The 18,331-nt window shown below is 36.3% G+C and overlaps 1 protein-coding gene across 1 annotated transcript in view; it reads right to left on the bottom strand.

The window, feature by feature from the left end:
* LOC110102150 (LMBR1 domain-containing protein 2 homolog) overlaps nt 1–16,919 on the bottom strand; it is a 36,498-nt gene extending 19,579 nt beyond the window's left edge. Inside the window, exons 1-3 of the mRNA XM_028692991.1 lie at nt 16,547–16,919; nt 6,556–6,632; nt 5,792–5,950 (exon numbers count right to left, since the gene is read on the bottom strand). Of these exons, the coding sequence (XP_028548824.1) occupies nt 5,792–5,950; nt 6,556–6,632; nt 16,547–16,714 (404 nt within the window). The 5' untranslated portion in view covers nt 16,715–16,919. The remainder of the gene's footprint in view (nt 1–5,791; nt 5,951–6,555; nt 6,633–16,546) is intronic.
* Between the last annotated feature and the right edge of the window lie 1,412 nt (nt 16,920–18,331).

Below are 18,331 nucleotides of genomic sequence, written 5' to 3'. Positions count from 1 at the left end.
AGAAAAATCAGGAAAAAACCTATGTTGGAGATCTTGGTGCCCACGCCCTATGCACGCACAACCTCCCGCCCATCCCACACACATCATGCTCTTGGTGGGACCCACATGCCAAACAATCTTGATAGTGATCTTTGAGGATTAAAGGTTCTAACCATTGGATGTATCTCCTCATGGACCTAGGATTGCAATACATTTGCTCCCTCTATTCGTCAGCCCCTCTTTGTTTATTTTTTTCCCTTTTTTCTAATTAGCTAATTAGCTTTGATTTATTTCCAATGTGACTCTTGAAGGGGTATATATATATATATAGACCTTCATACTTGGTATATAAAATAAAAAATCAAAGTAATTTTAACATATTTTCTATTTTTCTGCATAGTAACAAGTGATGTTAAGGCTTCCATCTTCCCATATTTATTCTTTTTTTCTTCTTCCTTCTTGTCGAGATTCTTCCTTATCTTCAAGATATCTAGTTTCTTTTACTTCTCTTCTAAGGAGTCAACCATCATAAATGATGAAAAAAAATAGAACTACAGGGGTTATAAATACATTTTACTATTGCAACGCTTCACCAAACTATTTGAATAGATCCTACTAATGTAATTTTAGTAAATTCAACTATTTAGCTATCAGTTGTATTACATATTTCAAAAAAAACCTTTAGGTTATCTATCAAATCTGAAAATACTACTGAATTATGCTTCCAAGCCAAGGTTTAAAATTGCAATTTGATATTGCGGCATTAAGGGAGGCGAGGCATAAGCCTCGAGGTATTTTGAGATATAAGTTTCAAAATCAACAAATTGCATGAAATAAGAAGTACAGTACACACATCAAAGTATGAAGTAGAAAAGTAACATATCAATATCCTAACCTATTATCATATTAGAAAGTAACTACTAACATCTTAGTATAAGAAGAAGTAACAAACTACAAAAAGTTTCAGTTAACAAATTAACATCCAAGCATCAAGGCGCGAAGTAAGAAGTGTTATATAAACATCAAAGCAAGAGTTCCTTGTGGAGGAAATAGACTTAGCATGTCGTCGACGATAGCTATGATGGAGACGACCAGCGGTGTGAGTGAGAAGCGGAGAAGGAATTGCGTGAGAGAAGAAGCGCTCATATAATGGCAACCACATGAGACCGAATGTCTATGTGGTATTATTTGGGTAAGTGGAAGTGTTTCTTTAAATTTATTTAACTTTATATATATATATATATATATATATATATATATATATATGTATATTCATATAATTGATTGTATTTTATACATGCTATTCCATTTGAAGATAGTTATAGATGAGACAATGTAAATTCTAATACATGCATTAATATCGAAATTATATGAATGAAACGAATGAAATATTATAAGCATGTGGAAATTTATCAATATATGTGAAAGAAAATATATGCAAAGGAAATGGAAAATAATTGAAATGCCTATCTATACATCTAAGAATACTAATACATAAACATTAAAGGAAAATGACATAGTATCAAATGAAACAAAAAAAGGAAAAGGTTATGCATGTAAAGTATACAGGAGTTCACCCCCGTATGATACTGACTGGGGAAGCAACGTACTCGTGCACGTAAAAAGGGAAAAGGTAATGAAAATGGATTAAGGAAATGGAAATGGTTGTACCTTTGAGTACATTTAGACGGTGCTCCTGTATGAATTTAAAAAGGGAAAAGGAATATAGATTAAAAGAAATGTTATGAATGAATATAATGTTATATGATGATATATATATGATTGAGAAATGTTTAAATGAAATTCATGAAAAGAAATGCATAAAGTGAAGCAAAGGTACACTAATGTAAGTGTTGAACTTTATTTTATCTTAGTGATTTTCATGTTTATTAAGTGAAGATGAGAATTATCCACTGAGTTTACTTAGTAAACTCAAACCACGAGTTTAAATGTTTCAGGTAAGTTCCTAAAGAAATAATGGCTGAAAGAGAAGAACATGTTTACAGAAGACGAGGTACAAATGACAACAAGTAAAATATATTTTGTGTTTTTAATGGCTCTTTATCATGAATGATGTAGTATTATGTTTAATGAATTTTATCGTCCAACTTTTCGTACCCGCCTCGTTAGATCGAGCATCCGGGCCGAGTCGTGACAATTAATAAATGAAAACCATAAACCCAAAAAACTCAAGCTATAAAGAAAAAAACTAATATATTAGGAACTAAAATATTATTTTCACTTTTAATGTATATGATTATCTCCAGTCATGTGTGTATGACAACACATGATACATTTTAAGAATGACCATATATTTATATGATTTTAACTAACATTTTTTTAATTATTTTTTTGCAAATAAGCAGCATATTGACCTCCATATATATTCCACAATCAATTGAAGTGTGGAACGAAAATAATGTTTGAACAATAACTCATCACGCAGGTAGCAAGTCCCAATGCCACGACGGTGGCCAACTACCTCAACATTGCCCATATTTAGTTTGAAATGCCTCAACCTCAATAAAAATCACCTAAATGTCATCGGTTTACAAAATGGAATGCATCAACTCGTTCGGAGCACCGAATATACCCAAGGAGCAACTTTCACACACAACTTGATTAAGCAACCACCAAAACAACGAACTACAGGTACAACATTGTGCTCAAAATCATATTAAACATCGTTCATTCATGAGACAGAATGTGTAATTGCATTCAAAATGTCGAATCTGCCAAGGAAGGGCCTTCTGTGCTCAATTCTAGTGAACACGATCAAAAACAATGGTCTACAAATGCAACATTGCTCAAAGTCACCGAACATCTTCTGTTTATGTGACAGACTTCGTCGATGCATCCACGAGTCAAATTAGCTAGAAATAACACCTATACTGCATTGATCGCTACACGAGTTGAAAAATCGAAATTGGCAACACACAAGGCGACGAAATGAAAACTATAATACATGAAAAGCTATGAAAAGTAGGAGGGGTTGATTTACACTTTTTTATGTTATTTTAAATATAATTCCTTATCTAAACCATCATCCCTAAACAATCACCACCCAAATCCTGCTGAACAAGCTTCCATTCCATCACATCTCAATATTTTTTTTTCCCAAAAGCGCACAAAATCCCACTCGCTTATTTTTTTGCAAGCAACAAGCCACAAGTTAGCATCCTTCCTCCTCACAGCCCTTGACCCCAACCCACAAACCCCCACTCTCTGCTCACACACCGGCTCCCGTCATAGCCAAGCCTCATAGCAGCCTTAAGTTGTGCAAGCCACCTGTTTGCACACACCTAGTGTCAGCCACCACTAGCCCCAACTGACATTGTCCAACCACCTACTCCCAATCTAAGACATGACCCTCCTCTCTTCTCGATTTTGCACCAAAAGCTACCTTCCTTGGGCCAATACACCCCCAGCCAACATCAACACACATCCACTCTCCTGAGCACATCATTGCACTATCCATCCCACAATACCCACGCACATCGCATACAAGTCTTCCCATGCCACCGGCCAACCTTTAGATTGTCGCCAACACCTAGCTGCCATGTAACCATGTCGTCGATGCCCTAGCTCGCTGCCGCCAACCACTCAACACCCTCTTTCTTGCACTCTTTATACCTCCCTCTCTCTTCCATCTCTCTCCCTTCCCTCTAGAGAGAGTACATAACATATCCAAAAAAAGTAAAAAAAATGAAAAAGAAAACGAAAAGAAAAAAGAGAAAAGAAAATAGCTTCACAAAAATTTTGCATTTTTGCCATCGATGTAATCTCGTTGTCGCCACCACCTCACACGCAAAGTTATAACCCACAAATTCAAAAAAAAAACTCAAAAAATGTGCAAATACATTGAAATCGTGCCAATACGTTATACAAATGCATCAGAAAGTATATAAGAGAATCGCATGAGCGCACCAAATAGCGCATAAATACAATAGGAATATACGAATATGTTGTGCAAATGCACTAAAAACTGTGTAAGGGCATCATGCAAATGCATCAAAAATCATGTACGCCATTTTGAAAATACATTCAAATTCCCCATGTGTGCTCCAACAAATATGCTAAACACGCAAACACAAAATTCTAAGAATGCTACGCAGGGTTAAAAAGGAGCTAAATTAAATCTCTTTCTCAAATTAAACACCCATATGTGCTCTGACCAGTAAATTAAATTCCTACAAAGCTACAACCAATGTTCAAAATACTATGCGGGTTAAATGTGAACTTAAATTAAAGTCCAATCCTCCTCCTTGATAGAAATAGAGTCAACAAGACTTGAATTAATAAATTAATATACGATCGTAAAATCCATTAACATATTTAATTTATATTCGCATTAGACCTCCAATATATTTTTCAAAAGAAATTTATTACAAAATGTAAACTCTCGAATTCAATACTCGTATAACAATTCACAAAGTTGACATTCAAACCTAATCCTCTACCAACAAGTGGGAAGAGTTGACAAAATTTAAATAATAAAATAAAATTACGCAAAACTCTTGATGATGGTTTTGTTGAAAGTAAATCTCAACCAAAGAAATTAATTCTCAAAATTGAATTTTCTCAATTGATTTTAATATTACCCTGATGATAGTTGCGTTGACAAAAATCTCAACCTGATAGAACTATATGATTTTAAAAAATGCCCACAAATTCTAAATGTTAAGCTCTTGTGACTTAAATTCCAATAAAATCAAAAGAATTTAATAATTATCAAAGTCCAAAAATATTCAAGTGAAATTCATCTCCTAAACTTAAAACAAAATCTATCTGTTCTCCACAACCATTTGTCGGGAGTGAAAAATTTGATAATTTTAATTCAACAAGAGTCAATATCTTATCGAGAACATCATAGATTTATTTTCAAACTATTTCATGTCGATAAGGATATGGCATGCGCCCTCTAACCAATGGTTATGCCAATAAATAGCACCACATGTAAACAATTATGACAACCATATTGTTTTGTCACGACAAGGCAACATTAACTTACAGCCACTAGTAAAGCTCGTACGTTCCCCATTGCCTAAAACCTTAAATAATGAAATATAGAGTACACTTGATAAAGCACAAAACCTTATATTAGCTAAAATCGACCTGAATTTATCCCCTTAAACAAACAAACAACGTGTGTCTACAAAGTAACTTTGGATAAAAAAACTCATGGCTAGCAACAAGAATCCTTCAATGAATACGGGGCCTAAGAACCCGAGATAATAGAACCATGGGATCTTATTCAGGCTCGTCGTCATTCCTCCAACCATCCACTTTAAAGTACAAGGTGGTAAATTTCAAATCATAAATACCAAGTCTGCTACCACTATGCGCTTGATTCTTAGTGTTTATCTAACAATTAGCCTCAATCGAAAGTGTTCTCCTATCATTGTGAGAGGTAATTAATTATAGGGGCTTGAACATATGAGAAGAATGAACCCAAATCCTAAAGTCCTCACAAAATGAAGACAAAATCTCTAGATAATGCCATATCTTTAATTTTTTCTGTCTTCTAAAAAGTTAACTCGGAACATCAAAACTCTCCCAACGTAAACATAGTAGGGTGCAAATTTTCGGAGCCCACACAACATATTTGGTTGTAACTACTACTCTTATTTTGGTATATTAGTTCCAAACATAGGACTTCATGCTTCAGAAAATTGAGAACCGGAACATGTTTATGTTCATCATAAGAATTATCCATTCCTGGAAAAAGAAAGGACAACAAAGACAAAGCAAGCCAAAGAATCAAAAACCATAATCTCGATCATAGTATCAGGGTAAAGTTGCAAACACTAACCAATTTCCATGCATGATGATCAATAGTAAGAGTCCAAGAAGGCCGATTGATCCAACGATCAGATAAAAGACCAGATTCACATGAAAACTTGTTTTTAATCTTTCTTTCATAGTGAAATCTCCAGCATCTTCATAACCCTGAATAGCAGGAACCACAGCCCTGCTTAGAGAGATGAAAACAACTTAAATAATAGGTCACAAAACCAATTTACATGATAAAACAATAACTGCCAGCTGTCTCTACAAGTTATAACATAGACACACTGCAAATCAATCTAAATGTTGAAAGTTGAAACTTCTAAGGTACTAGCATTGACAAAGTAATGTTATTAAAATATGATACAATGCAATGCACAGGCAGATGGGGCAAATCAATCTAAATGTTGAAAGTTGAAACTCCAATCAGTCACGGCATTTCTTGGAGGAAGCATTGGTTCGGCAGAAACTGCAGGAAGCATTGGTTCGGCAGTATTCTTTCTTAGTATTTATCTGATTTCACTGTCTTCATACAAAACTTTCTTTTATACCTTGACCTTTCTTTCTTTTCATTCTTTCCTTATTCCATTGGTCCTTCCTAACCATTGTTTCCCTTTGTTCAATCTTACCTTTCATGCCATACCAATCTTTCAGTCCCTCTTTTTTTCCTATTGCCTCATATAAAAAAAAATTAGGATTCTCGCTAGTTTCATATAAACATAGATCATTGTAAACCCTGCAAATGTTAATATCAAGGAAGCGAAGCCCACTCATAAGCATAGAGCATACCACGTCAGTGCAAAGGTACTCCAATATGACCAGCTCCAGAAGAAAGTGATTCCTGCCTTATCTTGCCGGGCCATTGTCTGTATGAAAGTAGCGAGGAATTAATTGAATCATCGGAAGTGGTCGGCCAAAATGAAAATACTAATTAAATGAAACTGAAAAGCAGTTCAAAACCAGACAAATTATCAAGAAAAAAAAAATGAGTTTAATAGGCAGAGAATTTGAGACGAAGCAACTATTCAACTAAAGCTTATCACAATGTTGTTGCTAACTTATGAAGGTTAAAACACACAGCCCAGCATAAAGAAGAATATGAAAACCATGCTATCAGTCTTTTTATAAAGAATGCAGTTACAATAAAAACAATCACATGGAGTTACAGAAATCACCACCTAACATCGTAATTAAGACTGAAATTAACAAAATTTCATTAGAAAACCATTTACTTTTGATTAATACCAACTCTATAAATAATTCACAAAAAACTCACTATCATGATCTCATTTGACAGCCGAAGGGCCATCTTATATTATGAGAATCCCTTAATATTCTCACAAACTCCTTGAAATAGCATATTTCTGATATATACGAGACGAACTTGAGAAAAACCCCTTTAAACAAAAAATGACTCAGTTAAAAAGTACTAAATTAGTCAACTGCTTTAGTTTTACAAATTAAACAATCCATTTAATATCATCTCCTCATTTTTAACTCTTCTATGGAACCACCTATCACCCCTGTTTGGGTCAATTTCCTCGGCTCCATTTACATTATTTCAACAAATCCAATTTATTCTTCTCAGGCTCTATGTTTGATAAACCTTTGCAAGCGTATATTCCTAAAGCTCATCCGTGAGACCGTCCATGGCTAGAGTTATGGTCAAATCAGTAGACACTAGTCCTCCTACAAAAAGATATGTTGACTGATTCCTTGTCTTGTGGCCATTGGAAAAAGGTATAAATTGAAGGCATTCATTCCTATTGTTCTTCTTGCAATTTTGGAATCAATTTTAGACATTTCAATGGAATCAGAGTCTTATGAGCTTGCCCCAGCTAGTCTCAAGGATATGGGCACCTCATCATCCACAAGCATGAAAATAATGCTAATGCTTCTAATATGTACGCAACTCATCTTTTTCTTATAATTGAAGATGTTAATAACCATTCTAAGAGCAGCATTATAATTATAATAAGAATCTTAAGAGTATTGATGCTCAAATGGATAAGAGATTTCAAGCCTTATTTACCAAATGAGGTAGAAATAAGACAAAATTGACCATCGCTGTCTAAGATTCACCAAGCTACCAACAAGACATTGCAAATGAGAGTTTATGTAATTTTCCTTTTTTTTTGAAGAATTCATCATCCTGTCATCATGTATAACTTTGTTTTGTATTTTCTACTATTACTCTAGAAATACTTCGTAATTGCCTAATATTGCACTCATATAACTAATTGATTATAAAATTATTTTTTTAGAAGAAAAAAAAACCATCACAACTTTTTGGATTGTAGTACAAAAGTAGGTAAGATTAGGACGTCGACACTAAGTAATATGCTATAATTTTATTGTGGCGAAAAGCAATGGTTGATGAAGTCTAAAACTAAGCTTAAATTTGAAGATTTTGAATGAAAAGGCAAAAGAATCAACGGACACAGGGATTAGAAGCATAGTTTAAAATTGCGCAATAAGAGGCGCACCTCTGCGCAATTCGGACCTAAAACGCCTCATAGCCTACGCAATTCTGGTTCCTTATGAGGCGTACGCCTCTTGCACTGTGAGGCGCGCCTCAAGGCGGAATTGCGCAATTATGTCTGAGGCGCACTCCTTTAATAAATGGGACCCACCCACTTAAGTTTAAGTGAAATAAGCCTCTCCCTCCCCTTTCATACACCCTACCCGAAACTAAGCAGGCAAAAAACCCGCACATCCACTCGGCCTCCCCTCTCGCACGCTCGACCTCCCTTCCCGCCGGCGCCGCCTCTCTCCGGCGAACTTGAAGTGTCCGGCCGCCCTCTAGGAGAAGTCCACAAAAGAATTTAGGTTTTTTTTTTTTAAGTTCAACAAAAGATTTTTCAAATGAAAGAAAATCTAGGGTTTTAATTTTTTTGAGATTTTTGTTTTATTTTGCATTTGTGCTTTAGGAAATATGGTTAGGAGCAAGGAAAAGTCTAATACATCATTGAGGCGTGATCCTTCTTGGAAGTACAGTGTAGAAGTTGATGTAGGAGGCGGCGAGAAGACGTATGTTTATTTAAAATGCAATTTTTATGATAAAGTGGTGAAGGGAGGAGTAACTTGCATGAAGGAACACTTATCCTGCTCACATAAGAATGTAGCGCCTTGTGCGAATGTTCCGGATAACGTGAAGGAGAAAATTACAGCTTATATAAAAAAAGTACGACGGCCAAACCTTTACAACATGAGCAATTTGATGAAAGGGTCGAACATGGTGCTGATTTTGGGAGCGAGAGTGGAAATGGCTCTTCCTCCACTATACATAATAGAGGTGCACGAGATCCTATAGACCAATATATGACTACTCCAGGAGAGGATAGAGGACAAGCACAGATGATGCCTGCGGCTGGTACCAGAGAGGGTCGACAGTAGGTTTGCATGGATATTGGCAGATTTTTTTTTTTAAATGTCATACCATTCAATGTTGCAACATCGCCAGCCTACTTCAATATGTTGCGGTCTGTAAGGTTGTATGGGAGAGGGTTGAAGGCACCTTCCATGTACGAGTTGCGAACATGGATTTTAAAAGAGCTGCAGAACACAGAGTATAGCATTGATGAGATTAAACGGACATGGATTGAGACTAGTGTTACTATTATGTCAAATGGGTGGTCTGACATGAAGAGCAGGAGCTTGATTAATATCCTTGTCAACAATTCCTACGGCACTGTGTTTTTACGATCAGTTGAAGCTTCAAATGAGGTTAAAAAAGATGAATTCATTTTCAATTTACTAGATGTGGTTGTTGAAGAGATTGGGGAGCAATTGGTTGTTCAGGTGGTGAGAGAAAGGAGGTTGAGGAACAAGGGGTTGAAGGATGATGAGGACCCATTGGTGTGTGATGATGTGGCATCTGATAATGAGTGGTTCATAGATGTTGAGATAGATTTGTCATTATCAGACCTGCAACTAGAGGATCTAAGTGTGGATGTCTTGAGAGGCGAAGCAGATCAAGTGGGCACATCCACTACTACCACACCACACACATCCACTAGTTCTGCATCACAACATCCAAATAAAGGTATTCAACATCTTCTTATATGCTAGTAATACATTATATTTATATCAATTGGGCAATTAACATGATAATGATCATTCCTATTGAACAAGGAAGAGAAAAGTGAGTCACATTGAAGATGATGAAGATATGACATTAATAGATATAATTGGAGAAGAAGATTCTCTTAAAGACCCATTTAGTGATGGGACATGATTGGATTAATACATCATTGAGGCGTGATCCTTCTTGGAAGTACAGTGTAGAAGTTGATGTAGGAGGCGGCGAGAAGACGTATGTTTATTTAAAATGCAATTTTTATGATAAAGTGGTGAAGGGAGGAGTAACTTGCATGAAGGAACACTTATCCTGCTCATATAAGAATGTAGCGCCTTGTGCGAATGTTCCGGATAACGTGAAGGAGGAAATTACAGCTTATATAAAAAAAGTACGATGGCCAAACATTTACAACATGAGCAATTTGATGAAAGGGTCGAACATGATGCTTATTTTGGGAGCGAGAGTGGAAATGGCTCTTCCTCCACTATACATAATAGAGGTGCACGGGGTCCTATGGACCAATATATGACTACTCCATGAGAGGATAGAGGACAAGCACAGATGATGCCTGCGGCTGATACCAGAGAGGGTCGACAGTAGGTTTGCATGGATATTGACAGATTTTTTTTTAAAATGTCATACCATTCAATGTTGCAACATCGCCAGCCTACTTCAATATGTTGCGGTTTGTAAGGTTGTATGGGAGAGGGTTGAAGGCACCTTCCATGTACGAGTTGCGAACATGGATTTTAAAAGAGCTGCAGAACACATAGTATAGCATTGATGAGATTAAACGGACATGGATTGAGACTAGTGTTACTATTATGTCAAATGGGTGGTCAGGAGCTTGATGAATATCCTTGTCAACAATCCCTACGGCACTGTGTTTTTACGATTAGTTGAAGCTTCAGATGAGGTTAAAAATGTTGAATTCATTTTCAATTTACTAGATGGGGTTGTTAAAGAGATTGGGGAGCAATTGGTTATTCAGGTGGTGAGAGAAAGGAGGTTGAGGAACAAGGGGTTGAAGGATGATGAGGACTCATTGGTGTGTGATGATGTGGCATCTGATAATGAGTGGTTCATAGATGCTGAGACAGATTTGTCATTATCAGACCTGCAACTAGAGGATCTAAGTGTGGATGTCTTGAGAGGCGAAGCAGATCAAGTGGGCACATCCACTACTACCACACCACACACATCCACTAGTTCTGCATCACAACATCCAAATAAAGGTATTCCACATCTTCTTATATGCTAGTAATACATTATATTTATATCAATTAGGCAATTAACATGATAATGATCATTCCTATTGAACAAGGAAGAGAAAAGTGAGTCACATTGAAGATGATGAAGATATGACATTAATAGATATAATTGGAGAAGAAGATTCTCTTAAAGACCCATTTAGTGATGGGACATGATTGGATTTTATATGTTATTTGTACTTTGGGAGTTTTGTTAAACTAATATTTTGTGGTTTTGTACTTTGGGACATGATTTTATTGCATCTATTTTCTAATTTTCCACTAATTTCACATATCATTTAGATGTTTTTATTGTATAATAGAATCTTGTTATTATTTACCTGCTAAAATCCTTAAATTCTTATTTACGCAATTCTGCATCCGTGAGGCTTACGCCTCACACCGTCTCGAGGCTTACACTTCGCCTCACGGACGAAAAACGTCTCGAGGCTTATTTACGTAATTTTAAACATTGATTAGAAGGACAAAAATTTATTGACTCTAGAAATGAAAGAAAAAAGAAAATTTTATGGGTATTTAGAAGGATTATAGGTGTTGCATGTTGGAAAGGTGAAAAATTGGAATAGCGTAGGAATAATAAAGGATAAATAGTTGAAAGCTAAAATTGATAAGGTGAATAGACTTAGTAACAGAGGATAAATAGTTGAAAGCTAAAATTGATAGGGTGAATAGACTTAGTAATACTGTAATAGAGTGACTGTTATTAACATAATTATTGTCAAAGTTTTATAAAGGTGGTTAATACTTATGCTCCTAAAGTTGAACTAAATCTTTTTTTTTTTAATAATAAACTTTCTTTTTACTTGGAAGGACAAAAAAAAAATCTTCTCATAAAAATTATAAGGTGATTCAAGGAGAAAGTTTAACCATATAATATGTAGTAATAAATAGTTATAAATTTATATCATTTTGTTTTTCTTTTTTATAGTAATAATTATGGTTGCATGTCTTAAGAATATTTAGAAATAATAAATATAAATAATTATCCTAGGAGAAGGCAGAGGAATTTGAAAAGTGAGAAACTTATAATCTTTTAAAATAAAGTAGCTAAGATTGGCAAATTGAAAATTTTTAATAGAGCCAAATTTGATGCAGAATTAGATAGCTAGTTCCATAAAAAAATGTCAGAGAAATTTTAGTAGAGTCTGGAACTAGATCGTACACTGATAAAGAAAGTACAAAAGGTTCAAAAAGAAAATAATATGCTATTAAAGAGTGACAAAAAACTGAATACTATGTGTCGAGACTGATAATGTTTATAAGAAAACTATAAATCTTTCAAAAAAGTATAGTGAGCAACAAAAAAGTTACAAGTACTGATAATCTATATAATAAGCTTCGTAGTAAAAAAAGTGAAAAAAAAGATATATATCACAAATAATGTAAGAGAAGAGAGTTCTAGAGACTTTGATCACATCAAATGCATTAAAGGCAACCATAATAGTATGGGTGTCAATATTTGACACGGCACGAAAATCCGACCCAAACCCGACCTAAAAATTTTGGGTTATGGTCAACCAGTTTGTCAAAAGGGTCGGGTTTGGGTTCAGAAAACCGACCCGTTTCAAAAAAGGGATCTGGAAACCCAAGCTTGACCCGGACCAACCCAAAACAATTCATGCCTGCACGCGGCACTCGCGACTCAACCAGGCCTGAAAGACCTCGCCGTCCGCCTGTCCCCCCCCCCCCTCTCCCACCGGCCTTGCCGCCGGGCCGTCCGCCCGCCCCATCGATCACCATCCCGCGGCCCCGCCGTCCCTTCGAGTCTCCGACGACGTTTCTTCCTAGGCTAAACCCTAAGGGCTAGGCTCTCCCCGCAGACCGTCGTCCCTTCGAGTCTCCGACCGCCTCGCCGGCTCTCCCCACCATTTCGCTAGCTCCGCCGACTTCGCCTGAGTCGTCGCTTAACCCGTGAACCGAGTCTGGTCGGGTCAACCTGAAAACTGGACGAGTCGGTTCGAGTCATGTCAAACAGTAGCGGACCAATGTCGGGTTTGACCCGAACCCGACCCGTAACCCGATTTTGACACCCCTAGATAATAAAAATGTGGTTAAAGATGAATACCAATGAAAAATAAAATACTACTTTAAGAAAATATATTTAACAAGATTTTCAAGAAAAAAATTGTGGAATAGCATAATGAAAAATTTAAAGAAATACATTATTTACTGAACAAAAAAGTAAAGCAAAATTAACCTTAAAAAAGATGCATAAAAATAAGGCTTTAAGTCCAATAATTACATTAATTGTTTTACCAATTTTTAAGAACAAATGGGATACCTAAGATTGTTCTAAGTTCTAACTAAGAATCTCACATATGAGTCAAGCAATACAACCATAAGAGAAAAAAAAAGGAAACATACTCTAAACTTTAAAAAAAAATTGAAGGATCAATTTAATTTCATGGCGATAAGATCCACTATAAAAGAGATATTTGGTATAATAAAAGTAATTTAAAAAAAAAAAAGTAAGTATAGAGTAGAAATGGTCTTCATATAATTTTTATTGATCTTAAGAAGGCATATAATTAAGTACCATAACTTGGTTCAAGACAATTTTTATTGGTTTTTTTAATACTGAAAAGGCATATACTATAATCTTTATAAGAATAATTTCACCATGTTATGGATTGAATTGACTTGAACCAAGGGATTGATAAGAATATAATTTGTATTGTGATATGCCTTGGTATCAAAAATAGCCAAGGAACAAGGACAAATTCAAGAAGCAGCTGATTTTTATTGATAAACCCAAAAATATGTAAAAACAAGATATAGTGTCCCTCTTTCGAGAGGATGACCTTCTCTTCCAAACCCTAGACACCGCTAAGATCCCTCACAAAAATAGTAGACAGCAATCACTAACAAAATTTTGCATACAAAACATAATATAAACCCTACTACTTAAAGCAAATAATAAACAACAAATTTCATAACATCCCTCCCCAATTCCCTATCAAATCAGCCCCCAAATATGCCCTCTCCAATTAGAGAACATCTCCTAATTAATCCCCTCCAAATTAGCCCCCAAATCAGCTCTCTTTCCCTAAATAAAAAATTCCTAATTCCCTCCCAAATATGAATTCAAATTAGCCCTCTTTCCCTAAATAAATATTTCTTAATTCCCTCTCAAATCTGAATTCTATGGTAAGTAATTAAAGGTGGAATTATTCCCCTTGAGCCCGTTTCTCTTCTTGCCTGCCGCCCACACTAGTGGAGCCTAGTAGCTCAACCAGTCCATCAATACTCACCTTCTAAAGTGTCATTTTTTCCTCAAGGTAGAATGAAGGAAACTGTTGTTGAAGCACTGGACTAATAGCATTGAACTGAAAAATGGTCTGACATTGGGTGAAATGATCCTTGGCTCCAGTATCCCTCTGATCAATCTCTCAATCTCATACCTCTGGATTTGGAGATAATGGTATAGACAAACACTGACAAATGAGACTTCTTCCTTCAAGATGATAGCATGTTCTTGTTCCTGCAAAAGAGGCAACCCTTGAACTAGCTGGAATGCCTCTCGATACTATTGTAGGAGTGGTTGAATCATATATGATTCTTCTATCTTCTCTCCATCCTCTTCTCTTTTCAAACCTTACAGCTCCACCAAAAATACCTCTCTTTCACCCTTTCCCCTTAGAAATGGCTCCAAATGTGGCATCTCCTCTTCTTCCACTAAAATTTTCACCTCCTGATCCTCCCTCATCGTCCGTATATTAGGGTTTCGGGTTTCCCCCACTTCCTTGTCCAGCCAATGGTTCCCTTGCCTTGGATTATGTATTCTCGGCTTGAAACTCTAACATCATTTTCATCATCTCTCCCAGATTTGAAAGTCTGCCCTCAATTACTGAAATTAGCTCTCTGAATTCAAATTTCCAACTTCCTCATCAAGCCTATTCTCACATGCATTAACCTTCTTAGCCTCCATAGGTCCCAAAAAAATGCGCTCTGATATCAATTTGATATGCCTTGGTATCAAAAAATAGCCAACGAATAAGAACAAATTTAAGAAACAGCATATTTTTATTGATAAACCCAGAAATATGCAAAAATAATATACAATGGTCATCTTTCGAGAGGAGGACCTTCTTTCCCAAATCCTAGACGTTGATTGAATCCCTCACAAAAATAATAGACAACAATCACTCACAAAATTCTGCATACAAAACATAACATAAACCCTACTACTAATAGAAAACAATAAAAAACAAATTCCAAAACAGCCCTCCCCCCATTCCCTCTCAAATCAACCCTCAAATATGTCCTCTCCAATTAGGAAACATCTCATAATTAATCCCCTCCAAATCAGCTACCAAATCAGCCATCTTTTCCTAAATAAAAATGTTCTAATTCCCTCCCAAATTTGAATTCAAATATGTCATATTTTCCTACATAAATCTTTCTTAATTTCCTCCCAAATCTAAATTCTATGATAAGTAATTAAAGGTGAAATTATTTCCCTTTGAGCCCCTCTCTCTTCTTGCCCGCCGCCCACACTAGTGGGGCCCACAAGCTCAGCCGGTCCATCATATTGATCTTGAGAAGGCATATACTTCAAAAAGTTATAGATTCCTTCATCCTAGGTGGTCCCAAATAGACAAGGGTAAAAACATGTGCCAAGGGCACGCACTTTGTGGAAAAATTGAGTTTACTAACATAGAGCGTTAGCTAGACCAATCGGCCAAAATCATGTCCAACACCATTGCATGCCTTAAAATGACATGAGTGAACCCTAATGTACCCCAAAAATGGTTTCAGTTTGATATCATAATGGTGCAAATGTACTGAGCTAAGTATCTCCTTGCATATCAAGATTCGCATGTTGGCATGTTCAGAATGAATGCGTTTAGATAGTTCAGCACAATTATATAGGATTTTAATTTGAAAGAGTTAGTGCTCCGCCTTACTGAATACTTTGACAATTGGTGTTGCCAGTTTAATGCTCATAGGTATGAAGTCCTTCAATAAAATTTGTCATAATTTTATGTTATGTTATGTTTACCAATAGATTTAGATTGAAGAAAAGAATTTCGCATTTACATTTCTGAAAATATTAAACCCTATCCACTGCAGAGGATAATGTTTGCATTCAGGCCAATTCATCTACCTTGGATCAAACCTAGCTCAGAATTCAACTGAAACCAAAGAAATGATCCCTAGATCATCCAAACTTCAAAAAAAAAAAAAAAAACGTGTAGAACATAAAAATAACTGGCCTCCCACCCATTTTGAAACCCATCCACCACCTTCAAGTACCAAAAGCCAACATTCACCGCCAACTTCTTAAACCCAACCAAATCCCTCGTGAAACCCACTAATCCCATTATGGAAAAAAGAAAATTGCACGGAATTTCACAGCTAACTACTTTGAATAAGCAGTTGAAAAAGAAAGAGAGAGAGAGAGAGAGAGAGAGCGAAAATATCGTACCGTCCAGATATCGGCAGGGACAAGGATAATGAAGGAGAGAGAGCAGAACCAGGTGTATCCGACGGTGAAGAGGACGTAACGTGGGACATCTGGCCCCGCGAAATACCCTAGCGTCACCATGACCATGCCAAGGGTTAGCGGCAAAGATATCAAATAAAATACCCACATTTTTCCTTCTCCTTTCCTTCAATTCTCTTCTCCGATTCAAATCGATCGCAGAAGAACCGAGAAAGGGCAATCGGAAATTCGCCGAGCAGCTAGAAGAGGGTGGACAGATTCGACGCCGGTCAAGGTTGGTGGTAGTCAGGAGAGAAGAAAGTTCAGAACCACGCGGTTCACCTGTAACCCGGAACCCGTGAACCTGAAGGAAGTTAACGATTTGAAAAATAGAAAAAGAAATACGAGTAGCAATGTAAGCGCGTGACATGCACGTGAGCTCGCATTGAGCTTTTATATGGGTTAAATGGGCCTAATCATAGGCCTGAACCATTGGGCTAACTTTACTGTTTAGACATATGGGCTTCAAAACAAATGACTCCACCCTGGGCGCTATCGGTTTTCTTTATAACCTCTTGTATTAAGGGGACCGTTTGGTCCTTGTTGAAAAGATGATAAAAAATAAATGGAATTTATTGAAGGTTTGATTTCTAAAAAATTTGTAAACAAAAGATGGGCATAAATTAATTTTATCTAATTTTATTAAGGGTCTGTTCGGAACGACCGTAACATTTTATAAATTTGAATGTGAAATTTTTTTGATAAAAATTTACTCTAATTAAAAATAAATAAATTTTCAACATATTAATTTTTAAAAAATAATGAGGAAACAACAAAAAAAAGCTAAATTAAAGTGTTTTATTTAAAATACTTATCTTGTGATTGTTCCAAAGTAAATTTTACTCATTATTTTCATTAAATATTATTTTACTGATACGGACTGAATGAATCCAAAAATGACACTACCTAAATTCAACCATTTGTGATTTAATCAATTATTTCTATTATTATAAAAAATTCACTTATAATTCTTCTCATATTAAATCCTAAAATTTCAATTTCTAAGTTGATAAATTGAAATATTATGAGTTCAATTATAACAAAAAGCCTTATTCTAAATCATTAATATCCAATTCTTGATAAATTAGCTAATATATATATATACACGTTAGGCTTACATTTTTTACTTATATTTTGTTATTATTGTTTTTTTTTTTTTTTCTGCATAGAAATAGTTAATTGTTGTTGTCTTTTACATGAGAAATTATTTTGTGCGGAGGCTGGACGCAGCTCTACGTTCGGAGACGAATTAGGTGCAACCACATCAGCGGTACCAAGCAGTACCGAGCTGCAGTTGGGGGTGTCAATATTTGACCCGACCTGAAAACCCGACCCGAACCAGACCCGAAAATTTCGAGTCTGGGTTGACCAAAACCCGAATCGAGTCTGGTTCGGGTTGATCCGGGAACCCGGAAATGACCCTGAATGACCCGTCTACCCGCTCTGCCCGTGTCATTCTGCCCGCATGCATCCACCCGCTGTCCGATAGTGCCACGCGTGACGTGCGATCCAGCCGCTGTGGCGCTGCCCAGAGCAGTAGTGCGCCAGATGCCAGTGCCCCATGACTCGCGTCTGCCCAGGTGCCCAGGCCTAGCCGTTGTCACAGACTACTCACGGACACATTCGACGTCCACACATAATAATTAATCCGTCTGCATACGATCTATCATTGCTATCAAATTTTAGTGTGTCACAGTGTTCAGGTTGGCATGATCAATTGTTAGGGTC

Source organism: Dendrobium catenatum, unplaced genomic scaffold (assembly GCF_001605985.2).
Source record: "Dendrobium catenatum unplaced genomic scaffold, ASM160598v2 fragScaff_scaffold_211, whole genome shotgun sequence".
NCBI lineage: Eukaryota > Viridiplantae > Streptophyta > Magnoliopsida > Asparagales > Orchidaceae > Dendrobium > Dendrobium catenatum.
This window is presented reverse-complemented; position numbering and strand designations above follow the sequence as displayed.